This window comes from Gadus macrocephalus, chromosome 7 (genome assembly GCF_031168955.1).
Source record: "Gadus macrocephalus chromosome 7, ASM3116895v1".
Classification (NCBI taxonomy): Eukaryota; Metazoa; Chordata; class Actinopteri; order Gadiformes; family Gadidae; genus Gadus; species Gadus macrocephalus.
This window is the reverse complement of record NC_082388.1, coordinates 2,402,060-2,421,227: the sequence shown is the minus strand read 5'-3', so window position 1 is coordinate 2,421,227 and position 19,168 is coordinate 2,402,060. Positions and strand designations below refer to the sequence as shown.

Here is a 19,168-nt window from a genome sequence, read left to right as displayed (position 1 = left end):
AGACTTGAGACTAACTTGTGACTTGCAAAACAATGACTTGGTCCCACCTCTGACAATTACTCTGTTACATTTCCTTGAGTAACTTTTCTGGATAAATTGTACTCTTAAGAGTTTGTTTTACTGCAAAATACTTTTTTACTCATATTATTCTAAAGTAGGCACAACAACCGTGAGCACTTCTGCTCAAGGTTGTTGTGCACATATTTGTGACCAGACCATGACTGAAGTGTGATAACACCATGTCTGGGGGCACCCAGTATTGCTTTCATGGAAAGTGGAATGCACCCTGCAGTCCATGCTAAGTTCGAAAAATACAAATAGTCTAATAAATGAATAACAAATGTGGCAAGACGTCACCCAAGGTCCAAAGAAGGGCCACAAATATTAACATCACAGTTATTTAACTGTAGAGGATAATCAACATCTAAACTTTATTACTTTTTAGTTAATATAACCATTATTTCATTTTCATTATATTATTGTTTCTACTTGGGTCTAAAAGTACGGTGGCGCTGAGCATTCACCAAATAAAAAAAAGTTTCACAGCTAATGTAGCCGTTAGCACACTCAGGATCTCGTAGTTGCTGGCTAGCTGCAGGCCGGCAAAGATGACGCTATTCAACGCTATCATATTTAATCTCCTGCTCGGGTTGAGGCGTTGGGAAATATTGGTGTTCCTTAAAAGTGAGGAGGGCATTAAGTATGTCAACATTGCGCAGACATCTGAAGTCATTGGCCGGCAAAGATGACGCTATCCGACGCTATCGTACTTTATTTCCTGCTCGGGTTGAGGCATTGGGAAATATGGATGTTCATTAAAAGTGAGGAGGGCATTCATATAAGTATGTCAACATTGCGCAGACATCTGAAGTCATTGGCCGGCAAAGATGACGCTATCCGACGCTATCGTATTTTATTTCCTGCTCGGGTTGAGGCATTGGGAAATATTGATGTTCCTTAAAAGAGAGGAGGGCATTAATATAAGTATGTCAACATTGCGCAGACGAAGTCATTGGGACTGCTCAGGAGAAAAGCCCAGTCGGACCTGCTACAAGTGGCTCTCTTCCTGCAGGAGCAGTTGAACCAGTACGGGATGCTTCACGGATACAAATTGATGCATCTGAAATGCATCCAAGCAGGCTTGGTAGTCACTCATACTATCAATCTTTAAAGATATTTAAACTTTGACGCGACATTCGCGTGATGACAGCCAATCGGCGTTCAACAGCCTGGCCACTGAGTGACATCTGTACCGTAACAGCCAATCAGCGTTCAACCGGCCAACTCAGTGCAGTGCAGTCCGGGGTGAACTGCAGTATGGAGGAGAAAGTGATTGTTGCCGTTTGCGACTCCCGGAGCTCTTTATATCATATTATACAACGGGGGACCTAAATCCAGTGATCTGATTGGTTCCTAACTGTTGTATAATGAGCGTATAAATAACTGCTATGACGCCCAATCATTTTGTGAAAGTATCACTCCGCGCCTTGAAGTGGAAACCGTTACAACCATAGACATCTAATAGATAGACGGAGCATTGGCTGCTGGGACGCGAGAAATACGGCCGCCATCTTGGAGTGGTCAACCGGGAGCAGCAACAGCAGCAGAAACAGGATGCCGGGCTGTTGTTCAGCGTATTCCTGCTCAAATCGGCGGACAATCCATAATAGGAATCGGGGGATTACTTTTCACAAGCAAGATTTAACATTACCGTACTATTGGTATAATTAGTATTGAATAATAAAACACGCCAAACCATGTGGCCTTTATCATAGCTACACGTATGACAAAAAACCGCATGAAAATCAGTGGTATTCAGTGAGGTATGATTAATTAAATGCGCTGACAGTTCATTGCTCCAGCCAAACGGATTACACTGAGTGGAGCGGATGACCACTCCAAGATGGCGGTCCCGCGCCTCGTCAGCGCCAGTAGGCGGTAGCATTCGATGCTCCGTCTATCATATAAGATGTCTATGGTTACAACCGTTCTCTCGGAGGGACGCTAAAGTGTGTTGCATAGCGACCGTCGTGCATTTTGAAGGCAGCCAGGAGGGACTACTTTTTTGTATTCTTTAATAAAACAGCTACTTTGACTTTCTTGTTGTTTTTTTTAAATGTAGTGTGTCTATGACTTTCGTTTTGCCATAATAGTAACCGTTGTATAAAAGCAATAGATCACTTCAGTCAGCGGTATGTGCTCATTATACCACTGTGAAGTTTTTTTTTAAATTATTTAACAGCTGACAGGGTTTGCCTTTACTATGAACATAGTATTTTAAATTTGAATACATTAATTATGTGACATACTGTCACAGCCAATATTAAAACAAAATCTAATGTGGGCAGTGGGACAAAAATTCTATTTCCCCACAAAAACAATATTTTATTGATTTGTATAAAAACAATTTAGCTCATTAATTGGAAAAGAGCTTGAGGTAAGACGTTTTCTGAACAATAATGCATGGTATAAAGTTAAACACATAATGCACTGCTGTATTCAACTTTTAAGAGCTGCAATGTGAGGGGCCAGCCACATGCCCTTTAAACCACCACGACAACAACATTTCCACTTCTGGGTTCCACTGAACAATTAAAGCGTCAATATTCGAGGGGCTTTGGCCCATCAAATGATGGAACAACCATCCCGTACTGGTTCAACTGCTCCTGCAGGAAGAGAGCCACTTGTAGCAGGTCTGATTGGGCTTTTCTCCTGAACAGTCCCAATGACTTCAGATGTCTGCGCAATGTTGACATAGCCTACTTATTTTAATGCCCTCCTCACTTTTAAGGAACATCCATATTTCCCAATGCCTCAACCCGAGCAGGAAATAAAGCACGATAGCGTTGAATAGCGTCATCTTTGCCGGCCAATGACTTCAGATGTCTGCGCAATGTTGACATACTTATATTAATGCCCTCCTCACTTTTAAGGAACATCAATATTACCCAATGCCTCAACCCGAGCAGGAGATTAAATACGATAGCGTCAGATAGCGTCATCTTTGTCGGCCTGCAGCTAGACAGCAACGTTATTGATTAATGAGAGGCGTGATCCTTTTCTCGTAAACGAGATCCTTGTCGTAAATATGATCTTTTCTCGTAATTACGAGATCCTTATCTCGTAATTACGAGATACTGAGTGTGCTAACGGCTACATTAGCTGTGAAACTTTTTTTTATTTGGTGAATGCTCAGCGCCACCGTATAAAAGAAATCTAGAACTGAAAAGATTATTTTGTAATATAGTTAATCAGGAGAGCCTGTAGCCTTTGATTCCCTTAGTTCAAAAGGTAAATACTGACATGGATGTTTAAAAATGTAGTTTATATTTAATTTCAAAGAGACTTTTTGTTTATTATTTATTTGCAGATATTAGGCTATTTGACTACTGCATTATTTGTGTTTTAAATAAATCAGGTATAGGTCATACCATTTTTCCTAGTCAGTGGAGCAAGTAAGTTACATATTAATTTAGTCTTTCGGCCTGTAGCATACAAACAAAATGAAGCAACTGTCCCATATTTCTAACTGCATTTGAAGTAGACATTGAGACTCACAAAGAATGGACACTAGAGGACAGTGATCATGATTTGTCTCAATATCAGAATAACATCAATGGGTAAAATAGCAATGGCTGGTGGAATGGCCATAATGTAGGTCTGTATGCTTGTCCAGGCCCTGCAAGTCAGGATGTAGAGTATGAATCTGAATGAATAGTAGCTTAGGTAAATAGGTAGTGGCCATCCACAAAATGCATCAGAATAGAGGAAATCAAATCTATTTAATTCCATTTTTTTTAGGGGGGGGGGGGGGGGAACCCCAGACCCCAGACCCCCTGTCTATTACTGTGCCCCACCAACATTTTTGATCACCAGCCGCCACTGGTCTTAGTGTTGATTAATAGTGATCTGTGCTGTCAAAGTTTACGACGGCAAATGTAAAATAGCTACATCTTCATGTCGATATGTTTATTGTTGTCACTAGTCACTTCTTGCCGTTAAATTAAATTATGTGGCTTATTACCCTGTTACCTTGTCACATCCATTCCATTTTGGTGCTGATAATTTCAAACAGGAATGGTGTTTTACAGAACTTTTCGTGTTCAGTGTTGTCATTTGGCACTTCATTATCTGGCTACTTACCCTGTTGATCAGGGGTCTCAAACTCGCGGCCCGGGGGCCAATTGAGGCCCGCGGGATGATATTTTGTGGCCCCCGACTTGACATCAAAGTTTAGTGTTAGTCCGGCCCGCGCGTTGTTGTCAAACGCACATTTTTGCTGAGTCGCTTGCCACGCTTTTTTACCACTTGTGATGGGGTGACCGTGTGTCCCGGTTTTGCCGGGACAGTCTCAATTTTGAGTTGCGTGTCCTGAGTCCCAACAAAAGCCAAAGGACGCTAAGATGTCACAGTTTCCACCAACCACTATGAAATGTCCCCTGTTGTCAGCGATTACATAGCCAACATCATAGGCGTCGATTACGGGGGGGACGGGGGGGACATGTCCCCCCCACTATTTGAAATACGAATTTTGTCCCCACCAGTTTTAAAAATGTGCAATCCAATTGCGACTGAAAAAATCCCCACATACTCGAAATCGTCGAGTCTAAAATCATGCGATAGGCGCGCTCGAAGACATCATTTATTAGATAGGCCTACCTAATAAACCGTTGGAACACACAAGACCGGAACCCATAGCAACGCCGGTAAACAAACCCCGACTCCCGAGAAGCCCAATCCCTATGAGCTCCCCGCGCTACGGCCATCCGGAGGCACACAGAGCTTTTGGCCGTGATATTATCTACAATTATATTATATTATATGCTATTATATATAGAGCTCCGAGAGTCGCAAACGGCAACAATCACTTTCTCCTCCATGCTGCAGTACACCCCGGACTGCACTGCGCTGAGTTTGACGGTTGAACGCTGATTGGCTGTTACGTTACACATGTCACTCAGTGGCCACGCTGTTGAACGCTGATTGGCTGTCAGCACGTGAAATTCGTGTCAAAGTTGAAATTTGACGCGCCACAAATCCTCGTGAACGCGCTCGCCTGTGCACGGCGAAAGTGTGGCGGGACTAATCAAAAAGACAAAACAAAAATTTGCCCGATACGCGTCTATACGTTCACTTTGTATGGGATCTTGTCGTCCCATTGCGTGTGAACGCACTGGAGAAGTTTCAAGACAGACAGCCAAAATTGACATTTTTATTCAGAAAATAGCTGGTCCTTTTGCTTCCTATAAAAAGCATGTTTGTGACACTGGATATCGATATGGATACGTTATCTAGCCTGCATGTCATCATCATCATCATCATCACATTTCCCTCTTGGCGCATTTAATGGCCTTGGGGCGCTCATGCTAGCACTCTGTCTAGCACTCGCTGAAGTTCGCTTTTATTCATCATCGTCCTCCTAATCTGTTGGGCGTCTATCCCCAGAGTCCTTTCTGTCTCATTCCAAACTGTCTTGGACGCTCTGCGATCGAAGAGCACCTGTTTTTGCAATGCCGAGTTATCCATGCGGCAGACATGGCCCATATACTTCACTTGTTGGGTGAAACAGAAGTCACGTATTGGACGCGTCTTGGTAATTTGACGCAATCTTTCGTTCGATAACTTGAAGCTCCAGTCCAGAGATGTTTCATCGTGATTTTGGGAGTCTGTTTCTGCTGATCGTCGACTGTGACTAGGTGCATTCTTCCTCTGAAATCCCCCTATCACCATCTTCCTGAGGAAACCATGCCAGATGACTTCAACTTTTTTCAGTTCACCTTCCAAAAGATGCCATGCTTGTATACTATACAAAAGACGCGATCGTACGCACATTGTTAGAAATCGTATCCGAGTGTCCAGTTGTATTCGCTTGTCCATGAGGATGTGTTTGAGTTCATTCCATTTCTCGAAGGCGGAGCTCATTCTTGCGTGAAGGAAGGAACTGGTGTTATCTGAATTTGTGATAGTATATCCGAGGTATTTAAATTTCCTGACATTCTTGATCTTCTTATCTCCCACAGACACTATGCTTTCCTTTTCCATCAAAGCTACATCAGCATTAAACACCATTGTCTCGGTCTTGTCATAGGACATCTGTAGCCCAAAGCGCTTGAACGTTTTATCATAGATGGTCAATATCTGCTGCAGTTCATCAACAGAATTTGCAAATATACCCTGGTCATCGGCATACAGTAGCTCAGTGATGTTGCTGTTTCCATGGGCTGGTGCTTTGCTCCGCAGCTCCCTTGGTGATACTTCATTTGGAATGTTATACTCTATATGGAAGCCTGTTTCCGGGATAGTTGTTTGTACTTCTTTCCGTGCGGCTCTTACCACAAAGTCCATATAGATGTTAAATAATGGCGGGGACTCAAGGGCCCCTTGACGACATCCAACAACAGTTTCAAAGAAATCCTTTCCACCTTTAATACATGCCTTTGTGCCTGTGTAGAGGGCTCGGAGTATAGCTGTTAGTTTAGGACATCTTAAACGGATGTCAAGGCAGCGAAATAAAGCATCTCGCGGAATCCAGTCGTACGCAGCTTTGAGGTCTATAAACGCCACAAACACGGGAGCTTTTGATTTCTTTGAGAGTTCAAGAATACGTCGTAGAATAAATATGGCGTCAGAGGTTGATCTGTTGGCCCGAAATCCATATTGCGTTGGTAGAAGGATTTTCTCGTATGTCTCCCTGATCCTATTAATGACGACACCAGATATCACCTTTGACAGAGTCGCAGTTATGCTTAATCCTCTGTAGTTTTCAGGTAACGATCTCAGCCCTCTCTTGTATAAACAAGTTATGGATGCTTCCAACCATTTCTTAGGGACCATTAAACACGACCAAATCTTACGCAGTAGAAGTGTGATGTACTTAAACATTGATTCTGATGTTGTGTATTTCAGTTGTTCAGAGTGTATATTGTCGGTCCCTTGGCACCTGCCATTCTTCAATTTTGCTATATTAGCCTTGATTTCTGAGCAGTCTGGCGGGCTGTCGTTGATGACAGGAAGGCCATCAGGTGGTAGCAGATGAGGATAATCATCAGGCTGTTCTAGTTCCGGCTGTGGGTTGTAAGAGCGGGCTCCAAAGTGTTCAGAGAAGTGTCCCTCCAATTTTTTGGTCGGTATCATCGGTCTTTTCACTCGTGATAGTGATGTATATCTTTTCATTAGCCTAAACTCCTCCTCTGTGTCACGCTGTTCACTAGCATAATTAAGTTGATTAGCCTTGGATGTAAAATAGTCATTTTTCAGCTTGGTGCGAGCTTTCCTGACATCGTAAGACAATGCCTTCTTCTTCACTGGATCTTTCTCTTTATGGTATTGCTTCAACAGATCCTGGTACTCTTTATTCGCCCATGGTTTTATCAGCTCATTTCTTGCCCTCATTGGAATGGTTTCTGTTGACGCCTGTTGTATTACACTTGTTAGCAGTTCTTCAGCTTCGTCAGGCGTCTGAGGACTTTGATTAGGCAGTAGCATAGAGTCAAGTGCGCCACTATACAAGTCCTGTATGGATGGATCATCTCTCAATCGGCGCAGATCAGGATGTTTTTTATCCGGCTGTGTTTTGCGAGAGGTCTTCTTTAATGTTTTCCTCGTACGGAACAATGCGTCCATTACTACAATGCAATGATCTGACTCAAATGGCAGACTTTGCATGGGGTATGATCTGCAGTTGGTAGTTGCATGTTTCACATACCATTCATTAGCAATGATGTAGTCCAGCCTGCGTTTATAACCAAGATTTGAATGAAAGGACCATCTGTGCTCATCAGTTCTTGTCGGGAACATGGTATTCAGGATAGATAGCGAGTTCTCTTCTGCTATTTCAATGAGCTTGGTTCCATTGAAGCTCGTTGGATTCTCATCATGATGAGGCCCAATGCTTTTCCAGTTCTCGGGTTCACAGTCATAGCCAATAGTTGCATTAAAGTCTCCAGCAACAATAATCTTAAAGGAAGGATGGGTTTTCTTCATATCTTGTATTGCTTTGTTAAGCCTGCGATAGAAGTTTTCCTTTGTACTGGTGGCATGATCTTCAGTGGGACAATAGCAACTATAGATTGCAAGTTTTATTCCATGGACTTTTACTCTTACTATCGTGAGTCTTCCTACGATGATATGCTGGATGTCTAGCAACATGACATGTGGCGCTAGGACGACAGCAACACCAGCTTGTGCAGTCTTCATGCCATTATACACAAGGTTCCATCCCTTTAATATGTCGTCATCAAAACTTATTTCACCCTCTCCTCTCTGTCGTACTTCCTGCATACAAGTTATGTCATGCCCTAACCGTTTGCAGTGTGTGACACAATCAGCCAATTTGCTTTCGCACCTGCACGTTCTAACATTGATCGTACCAAGACGAAATTTGTGATACTTCTGTTCCATATTGTAACTATAAATACGATATAAATATTAAATACTACAATGATAAAGCTATCTAAATTCTCATTCCAGACTCAATCTATTCATATATACATATACATGTATCTAGCGAGGTATGGAAGTTAGACTGGCAGTTAGACTGAGAGTTGTCATAAAGCGAACTTTTATGCCTTTTATGAGATCTTCTATAACCACATAGAAAGAGGCTACTTCACTTCTGTGGCGCCATTGCTCCGTTGGCTCGCCTAACCGCAAGGTAGGCTACCCAGGGTGCACCTGTCCTAATGACGGAGGTGGAGCTGGCTTGAGTGTGAGAGGCGATTTAGACAAATAAGGACTTACAAATGCCATATGAGCCTAGCAGTTAGACTGAGAGTTGCGCATCAACAAACCATACACCCTATGTGGAGGGCCACATAAGGTAAGAAATTGGTTGAGTAAACTTTGCTGCTGGTTCTGTTTGCTCGTGAATCGTGATGACCTGGCCAAAGGTTTCCCACGGTCCCAAACGATTGTGATCTGATTCTGGTTGGTTCTCCAGTTAGTATGCATTGTATATATAGATTGCAGCTAGTAGCAGCTACACACGGTGCGATTGCTATGCCAATGTGGTTATAGTTGGTTTTGTCTGATTGAGATATGTGACGACTTGGAGCCTGGTAGGCCTATCCTGACATAAATATGTTCTCGCATAACCTGTGTGATTATCCTAAACTGAAGGGGATTTTATTTGCGGACAATTTTCTTATGATGTTGTAACGAGTGAAGTCTACATTGGTCCTTCGCAAGTGTTTACTGGTGGTCAGGATTTGGCAGATGCAATTCTCCTCTGGGTGCTTGTATTTTTCTTCTTTTTTTAATGCAGCATAACATGCTACCAGCAGCCCTTGCTCGTCTTCAAAAGGCTGATGCTCAGTACCTCGTTTCATTTCGTACCCCCTTTACAGTCTGGCATTGTTTGTCTGGTAAACTTTGTTGATGTCAAGATAAGTGTTAAATTGCCAACACTGTTCTTTGTCCTGTGTGCACTAGTATTAGGCCTACATATCCCGAGCCAATACCCTGGTGTTTCCAACGCCGTTTTGCAAAACAAGCCAAAACACAAACTGTGGTTTTCAACTTTTATTGTTCGAATAGGATCTTCATAGGGCTGGCCCGAATGCCATTTTTCAGGCTTCGAATACTTACTTTTCGGAGCGAATATTCGAATACTCGTTCCAGAAAAAAACACCATCAAAAACAACATTAATAATCCTTATATACTCCCTCGAACCGATTTTGACAGTATCTGCATATTTTGTTGACGATTTAATAGCTTTTGACCGTTAATTAGTAGGCCTAAGTAGGTTGAAGTTCCTTCGTTTTTCCCCGTGAAAGCGAACAGCTGTTGCTCCGTTCCAAATCAGCTGTTCTCTGCCATCTCAGCCCTTACGGGAGCTTTTCAATTAATCCTGGAACGTGCATCTTTTCAGGGAATTTGTACAATAAATCCATAACAAATACCGAATATTGATTGTCTTATGTGTCCATATTATATCCATTATATTGACCGGGTATTCCCAAGACGCTCACGCTCTGCAGCAAGCCAGTCATAGTTGATTGGCGCGGCGCTGTACAGCGAACGTAAACAAACAACTAAGCTAAGGTTTTAAGTATTACTTTTCCTCCAGAGATCCCGCTAATGATGTGTTATAAAGTAAAGGGAAACAAGATATATATTCTTCCTCCACCTCTCTCGCTTCTCTGCTTGGTGTCGCTGACGCTTATAGTTTGCCTCCCTCGCTCTGGTAAAGTCACGTACGTGGAAAAAAAATAAAATAACGAAGCTCCGAAATACTGATTTAAGCTTCAAATACTAATTTTCCGAACCGGTATTCGAATATTCAAATAATTTCAACACCTGACAATACACTGTAGAGCATATTGTAATGCAGCGTTGACTGGATGAATAGCTTACATAAGGGTACCCAGCACTTTTCAGACCACACTCAAGCTTATGGTTATTGTCCCCACCACTTCTAAAAACAAACTGACGCCCTTGGCCAACATTATCTAATTATAGCCCTATCATTAACTTAGATTGGGTCAGTTGTGCTACTACCTTTTGTTGAACACTTGATGCAGCCCAGCCTGACCCAGACTCTACCTCCAGCGGCCCCCAGGTAAGTTGAGTTTGAGACCCCTGCTGTAGATGCTCGAGGGTCATTCTGAGTTTGGCAGCTTTAGATTTTGACTTTAGATTTTGATAGTATATAATTTTAAAGAACTAAAGTCGGTACCCTGGTGCTGTGCTGTTTGTTGTTATGTAGCCACTAAGGAGAGGTGCAACTGAATGCGAGAGGCTGATAAATCACTCAATAGACCTCTGAACAATTTGTCCCCCTCACTTCTGAAATGATGGCTACGCCCCTGTGTGTGTGTGTGTGTGTGTGTGTGTGTGTGTGTGTGTGTGTGTGTGTGTGTGTGTGTGTGTGTGTGTGTGTGTGTGTGTGTGTGCGTGCATGGACTTGTACTCACCTATTTGAATTCCATTAAAATAGGTGGCAATAATTTACATCTCAAACATTGCAGGTATATCAAATGTAGATCAGTGAGGTACTCAGTGATTAAAATCAACTTGTGAACTTATTAATTCAACTGATTTAAAAGAGACATAATATGCGACATTTGCTACATGTGTGAGATGAGCCATGCCTGATCAAATAAAAAAAATCCCCATACCACACATATGGGTTAACATAAAGAGGTGACATGCATGAGCATAATGACCATCACTTCTACTGAGACAATCACCATGTCTGCAAACAATTGACAACAATAGCACTGTCTGTGATCGTGGAACCCATTCATACAACAGGCAGTGGTTGACTCTAACTATAGCATCAACTAGTTAACTTTAACCTATAAGTCAAGTCAGAACTCAGGTCCAGACAGTGGTTTGTTACCAGTAGAGCTCTGGTCCAGACAGTGGTTTGTTACCAGTAGAGCTCTGGTCCAGACAGTGGTTTGTTACCAGTAGAGCTCTGGTCCAGACAGTGGTTTGTTACCAGTAGAGCTCTGGTCCAGACAGTGGTTTGTTACCAGTAAAACTCTGGTCCAGACAGTGGTTTGTTACCAGTAGAGCTCTGGCCCAGACAGTGGTTTGTTACCAGTAGAGCTCTGCTCCAGACAGTGTTTTTTTACCAGTAGAGCTCTGGTCCAGACAGTGGTTTGTTACCCGTAGAGCTCTGGTCCAGACAGTGGTTTGTTACCAGTAGAGCTCCGGTCCAGACAGTGGTTTGTTACCAGTAGAGCTCTGTTCCAGACAGTGGTTTGTTACCAGTAGAGCTCCGGTCCAGACAGTGGTTTGTTACCAGTAGACCTCTGGTCCAGACAGTGGTTTGGGCAACTACAGTGGGCAGCTAACTGCTGTGAAATAGATGAATTAATAAATGATGTCAATTAGAGTCCAGCAACGACAGGCACTGAACAACTTAAATTTTTTTGCTGCAAAGACATTACATGAACGTTATTTTAATGGTTGCTGCTGTGACAGGTAAAGTAATTAAGAATCAACCCCCAGAATGCTGTATTCTTCAAGCAAAACCAATGAGAATATTTTCACAAGGCACAAATCAGTTACGTTTAAGCAAGGCATTTATTCAGACAAATAAAGCTTAAATAAATAAAGCCTTGTATAAATAAGCAAAGCCTTGTATGAAGTCTAAAGTGCATACAAGACTAATAATCTTCTGACATTCAGTTTGTGTGTGTGTGTGGTGTGTGTGTTTGTGTTTGTGTTGACCAATCATTGCAAGCCAATGATTGGTCAGTATTAAAACATGTGACACCGTTTTTCCAGTTAATATAGCAGGGCTGAAGGCTGAGAGAAGAAGCCCTGGAAGCTGTCAGAGAGGAGCCATGGACACTGTCTCTGAACCGGACCCTGGACTCACGATGGAACCTGAGGACAAGTCTTTTGACCCGAGGAAGACCAGCCACAGAAGATTTGGTAGGTGACCTTTTTAGAGCATTTAAAATAAATAAACCAGTCAAAGAAATACTTTCATGTATTATGTTTATGTATTACTGTATAACTGTGTGTATGAATGTATTACTGTGTAACTGTATGTGTGTACATGTCAATAATCAGGGAATAATAGCAAGTATGCTGGAGACCAGTTGTTCTGCTTAAGTGTGTTCATAATGCAACACGAGAGCTACAGTACTTCTGATGTTTCTTCTAGATGGGGAGGGATTCTGCAGACAGTAGGAAGACTGTCTGGACTGTGAATGACAGCCATGCAGTATGAATATATCCCTGTGTACATAACTGTGTGTGTGTGTGTGTGTGTGTGTGTGTGTGTGTGTGTGTGTGTGTGCGTCCTATTCCTGAACAGCCCTAAAGTCCTGCAACATTGTCTTGCTGATATTCGGACTGCTGAGTATTCTCTTGGTCTCCATGCAGTTCAGTGAGTCTAAATCATATCATCCTGATAAAAATAACAATAGAAGTAAAAATTCTAATATTATTATTGATACTACTATTATTATTATTATTATTATTAATAATAATAATAATAATAAAAACAATAATAGTTTGTTCTTATAGTAAAATGATAATGCCATCCAGTCCCTTCCGGCTACCATTGGATGTTGTACGTCCTGGCACTTAATGTACACACTTTTGTACGCACTTAATCTACATTGCACATATTCAGAGTACTTAATTGTGAAGCATCTGTAATAGCTGCAATCACTGCTATACACAGGGAATGGGTTAGACTGGCGATTGTTGGAACTTGCACTTGGTGCTCTGAACATCTTTACTGTACCGACAGCGATATATTGTTTCACTTCTTATGACAAATGTACTTACTGTAAGTTCCTTTGATAAAAGTGTCTGCTAAATGCCCTAAATGTAAATGTAATTAATCATAATAATTGTAATTGTTATAAGAATTTGTATTAATATTAATTTGTATTAATACTAATTAATATTAAACTCATTAGGGTTTTCTATAAAACCCTAATGAGGGTTTTATAGAAGTTATGAGAGTTATTAAATGACCTTTTAGGACAGGTTATAATTGCCTTAAAAGATATGCAATACAAAACTTGTAAGAGATAATTAGGATGCATACAAGAAATAGCTGACAGTAAGAAGTTAAATTTAATTAACCACAAATCCATTGCATATTTTAAACAGTTTAAAATATGAAACGATAAACTCTTACTCTGTCTGCACATCTCTAGTGTTTACGTAGCATCTTTTTCTGCGATTGCTTTCGTTGGGTTCAATTGGAGCTGGTTAAAGGTTTTGCTTTCTTCTCTGCAAGCTCTGCCCCTGACTCGTTAATCTCCTTGGGAAATCTTTGGAGACAATGCTGTGTTATTCAATCATGTTTGAAAAGGCAGGCCAGAATACTGGGTGTGAATCCCCTGGGTGGACAGGTGTTAGGAGAGAGTGAAGGGAGTGTCTGACGCTGCATCTCTAGATCCGTGTTGTAGACGTTCACTCCTCTCCTCCTGGTTTCTTCAGGTTCAGTGATGCCCACGGAAGAGGAGGAGGAGGCCCCCAGCATCACAGAGTTCCACTCCTCTACCCACGTGTTGCCCGTGGGCCAAACGGCCCGCTACACCTGCCACGCCGGCGGCACGCCGGAGCCCACAGTAGAGTGGCTCCACAACGGCAGGCCCCTGGAGAGGAACAGCACAGTCAACCAATCAGAGGCCTGGGTGGAGAGGGGCTTCCTCTTCGTCAGAGGTGGGAGGTACGGCGTGAACACGGTCTGCTGCATGGCGAGCAACAGCGCTGGCACGGCCAATCACAGCGCTGAGCTGCTTGTCTTTGGTAAGTCCTGGATCCAAGGAGAGATGTTTGTTGCTGATGTAGCAATAGTGTAACTATCATCACATGACCCCCCCCCCCCCCCCCCCCCCCGCATGTCATGTTCAGGAGAACAGTACTAGTGATGAATGAGTGTATTTATAACACTGTTGTTGATGTTTTCATAATATTGTTGTTGATGTTTTCATAATGTTATTGTTGAGGAGTGTGTATCTATGTATGTGTACATATGTATATGTATGTATGTGTTCATATCTATGTATATGTACACAGAGCGCAGGAGAACAGTACTAGTGATGATGATGATGATGAGGATGAAGAGCGGTTCAGCAGCTCATCATGTCTGGTTCTCCCTCAGATGCCTGTGACCTCACACTGGACCCCAACACGGCCCACAGAGGACTCTCTCTGTCTGAGGACAACAGGAAGGTGAGGCGGGTTGGAGAGGACCAGTCGTATCCAGATCACCCAGACAGATTTGACTCCTGGCCCCAGGTGTTGGGTAGAGAGGCTCTGACTGGCCGCTGTTACTGGGAGGTAGAGTGGGAAGGAGGGGTTGAGATAGGAGTGACATACAGAGGAATCACAAGGAGAGGAGGGGGTGGTGACAGCAGGCTTGGACTGAACAACAAGTCCTGGAGTCTTTATTGTTCTGATGATGGTCGTTACTCTGCCCGGTACAGCGGTACAGAGACAGACCTCCCTCTCCCCGCCGCTGGCTCCACCAGAGTAGGAGTGTATCTGGACCGGCCTGCTGGCTCTCTGTCCTTCTACAGAGTGTCCCCAGGTGGAGGAGGGTCCTCAGACACACTGACACACATCCACACCTTCTGGTCCTCCTTCACCCAGGAGGACCTCCTCCCGGGGGTGAGGGTAGGGTGGGGGTGGGGGTCCTCAGCCTCTCTGTGTCGGTTGTAGAAAATAAAAACGGGCGCGGGTCCCCGGGGCCGCAGTGATCCCTCAGATGTAGAAAAATGGGGGGGGGGGGGGGGGGGGGGGGGCAGCGGGGGGCAGACTCAGTGTCGTAAAAAAAGTGTAGCCCCCTCCGCCCCGGCGCACACACAAACACACACGCACAGGCACACACACACACACCTACACATACACACACATAAAAAAAACACATACGCACACACACATAGTCTCTCTCTCTCTCCAGTTTTGGTCTTAAGGGCTCTTATATCATAATTTGTCATAATCCTGATTTACGATCAGATTTAAAGCAGATTTTATGTTTTATTCATAATAACCAAGATGGGATAATGTTGTTAATTACTTAAGACTGAATCTTGATTTTTTGTGTTCTGTTGGGAACCAAGCGGTCGCAGAACATGTTCAGTTATTAAAGATACGTGCTCACCTGTTGATGATTTGTAAAGTCTGCTGCTTCTATTGTTTTAGTCCTCGTGTTTATTGTGTACATGTAAGGGACTATTTTTCTGTCTTATTTGTTAATGAAGCATAATTTCAATAAACAACTGATTGGATCCAACTGAATGTTCTCGTGTGTTCAGCCGATGATTTCTCATTTTATTAGTGAATAATGCTTCCATAAGTGCCTTAACCCTCCTGTTATGTTCGTTTGTCAGGAACAGCAATGGTGTTCCCGGGTCAATTTGACCCGGTGCATGTTTATTATCCAAAAGATGTCCTAAACCCAAAAAATCCTAACAAGCAGTGTGAACATGTCATTACTAACTCCATTAGTAACTATTCTATCAATATTTAGTGCAATAGTGTTCCTTACCTCTAAGAGGTAATGGTTCAATTAGGATAATTCACTCGTTTTTTTCATAAAAAAAAAGATATTTGTTCAAACTTATTTTTTTTATATTTCACCACTTTATTATGGGTTAGGCCTGAAAGGCGCCTCTAAATTAAATGTATTATTATTATACCTTTCATCAACTGTGATATTAGGGCCTGGGTTATAGAGTAGTGAAAGTTGCTCTACCCACTTGTCCCACAATGTCCTAACAGCTGCCAGCTTGTCTCTCTCCCGTCTACCAGCCTTTGTCTCTCGATTATCATATCTGATTACTCTGAGAATATGTGAAAAGTCTCCAGAGACATTGTGGCTCGAAATATAGCCCTGCCTGTCTCTGCATCCCACAGACTGGCTGTCGATTCATCCTTGGACTTATAGACCCCAGCCAGGATGAGGAGCCCCAAATACGCATCTAAATGTGTTTTGTCCAGCTCCTTCCACTTCTCCCGAAAAACACGTCTCCCTCATAGATTAGTCATTTCCAGAATGATTTTCTGTATTGAATTTGGCATGACCAGCTCAAAAGCTGACTTGATGTCAGTCACACGCGTCACTGCCATCCTAGTGGGCCCTGGCACTGTCTTTATTATGTTTTCTGCAGACAGTTTCGCCTGACTCATATTAGGGGATGAATACCACTGTATTTCACAATGTTTTGACATGAATGTCTTGCTAGGAGGAATAGGAATAGCAATTCCCTCATCTGGTTCAAAATCAGATTCATTAGAATCTGAATTTAGCTCAAGATCGTCTTCAGACACATCCTCCTCTATTTCACTGTCATGATCAGTGATGAAGTCCCGAGCCTCCTGGACTGTCATCCATTTGCTTCTGCTGCTCATTTTGTCTGCCTGACAGAGTATAATGCAGAGAATATTTGATATGTTTTGACCCTCCCCTGTTGAGTGTCCACTTGTTGATATGTCTCACAGTTGTAAAGAAAGAATTAGTCTGACATTTCTGACACCTTTTTACCTCCAGTTTTACTGCTGGGTCAAATTGACCCGAACAGTATCTATGTGATATAAACATGCAGGGGGTGGTTGCAAATATGTGAGATTAACTATTTTCATATTATATGTTGATTACACTAATTAAGGCAAGCAGAAGAAGTTTCATACTGAAAAAATACTTTTAACTATTTTTCCTAGATCTTCAAACTTTAAAACGGGTCAATTTGACCCGGAACATAACAGGAGGGTTAAGAAAAATTATTAATAGAACAACTAATGTTTTTCCGATATTATTCTTGGACCTCCTCCCTGGGTTTTGGTTGGGGGGGGGGGGTGCCTCAGTGTTTCTGTTTCGGCTGTAGAAAGAAACCACAGAGAGACGCCCTGATTAGATTAGATTAGATTAGATTAGATTCAATTTTATTGTCATTGCACAAGTAAGGACAACCAGTACAACGAAATGCAGTTTAGCATCTAACCAGTAGTGCAATCAATAAAACGTTTAGGCCCACTATGCAACTTCGGGGATTTCTTCGCTGTTTTCTTGGTTTTGGCACGCACATTTCTCTACACAGTGCCCCCTAAAGCTTCGTAGTAGATATTTTACAACACTGTCGTAACAACTCGTTGACGACCCTTCCCCATGCACTTCTACGCGAGCCATGTGCATGTGCATTTGTTTTCAAAGAAGCCGGCGAATGCGTGGAGCCATGTCCGAAGTAAATGTTCATGAAGTGTAGGCAAGGCAAGGTTATACATTTTTAAAATGGTGTATTTGTATTCCAATAAACATAAAGCAATCCTTTTTTATAGTTGACGGGGAGAATTTATATCCTAGATTATAATTGTTTTATCTTAGGTTGAACAGAACAATCAGTGTGAGAGTGTTGGCCAACATAATAATCTAAATAAACAAGAACCTGGATTCGGGGATTCAGTTGGATCAAACACATGTGTACAGAGACTATCAACATCAAGAATACCACGAGGACAAAGTTCACCCAAGGGTACTTTCAATTTCAAAAGCAACACGGCCAAGTCGGAGTCTGATTTGCAGTCTTATTTTTCTTTCAGTTCACGCTGTTCCTGAAAAGCTTGCCCAACGTTTACTCGTGTCTGGCCTCTGCCGGTCAGTCTCCCTTTTCTCTTCTTCTGTTCCTCCGACATTGGGTTTCTCTGTCTCTTTTTAGTCGGCTGATCTAATATGAATATAACAATCCCTTAGTGACTTGTGTTTATATCGAGCCGGTTCCGTGTTTGGGGGTCTGTGCCGTAAAGCAATTCGTTACTTCGCGAGACCCGAGACTCCCGCGAGAGTGGGCGGCGGGTCGCCGGCAGAAACATATTCCTTTTCTCCGCCAAGATGCGTAAGGGGGAGTTGAAACAACGAACAAAAATGTATAATGGAACCATCGCAATGACTCCTAGCCTGTTATATTAAGGTAAATCAAGCCAAAAAAGTTGCATAGTTCCCCTTTCACTCGTGTCTGATCTCTTTTCTGGTCCATTCTTCTTTTGTTCCACCGACAGTCGCCTCTTGGGTTCCTTATCAGTCGATTGATCCATGATGAATGCAACAATTGCCTCGCAACTGGCTGTTTATATCTAGCCGGTGCCATGTTTGGGTGTGTGTCTGTGCCGTAAAGCATTTTCGAAACTACAATCTGACTACATTTTGGAGGATACTTCCGCTGCGTCACATCCGGAATGTCCCGGTCCGAGCAGATCAAGTTGCATATGCGCTTTTTCACTGTAGAGGCGACATGGGAAAATGACACACCCACCAATCGACCCAGAAATGGATGCAGAACCATCAGCATAACTCTCAACCTGCATACTTAATGTAATTTTGGCTAAAAAAGTTGCATAGTGGGCCTTTAAAGCAGCGCTATAAGAATAATAATAAGAATAATAATAATAATAATACATAAGACACAGATAGCAGATAGCAGCTGGTCAACAAAGTTAAAAATATCCATACACACTCTCTGGGCCCTATTTTAACGGTCTGAAACGCAAGTGGGAAGCGCAAAGCGCAAGTAGCTTTGTGGGCGGTTCTACGGCGCTATCGCTATTTTACAGGCGGATAAATGACACTTGCGTCACGGCGCAAGTGTCAAAAGGGTTGGTCTGAAGCAGCCTAGTTACCCGTAGGTGTGGTTTGGGCGTAACGTCCAACAAACCAATGAGAGTGCCAGCTCCCATCCCCTTTAAGAGCCA

At 42.7% G+C, this 19,168-nt stretch overlaps 1 protein-coding gene across 1 annotated transcript in view; it reads left to right on the top strand.

Annotated features, from left to right (window-relative positions):
- The window catches only part of LOC132460715 (uncharacterized), a 61,050-nt gene extending 46,426 nt beyond the window's left edge, over positions 1-14,624 (top strand). The window contains exons 3-6 of the mRNA XM_060055581.1: positions 12,239-12,388; positions 12,777-12,848; positions 13,919-14,230; positions 14,501-14,624. Of these exons, the coding sequence (XP_059911564.1) occupies positions 12,239-12,388; positions 12,777-12,848; positions 13,919-14,230; positions 14,501-14,595 (629 nt within the window). The 3' untranslated portion in view covers positions 14,596-14,624. The remainder of the gene's footprint in view (positions 1-12,238; positions 12,389-12,776; positions 12,849-13,918; positions 14,231-14,500) is intronic.
- Positions 14,625-19,168: the final 4,544 nt, after the last annotated feature.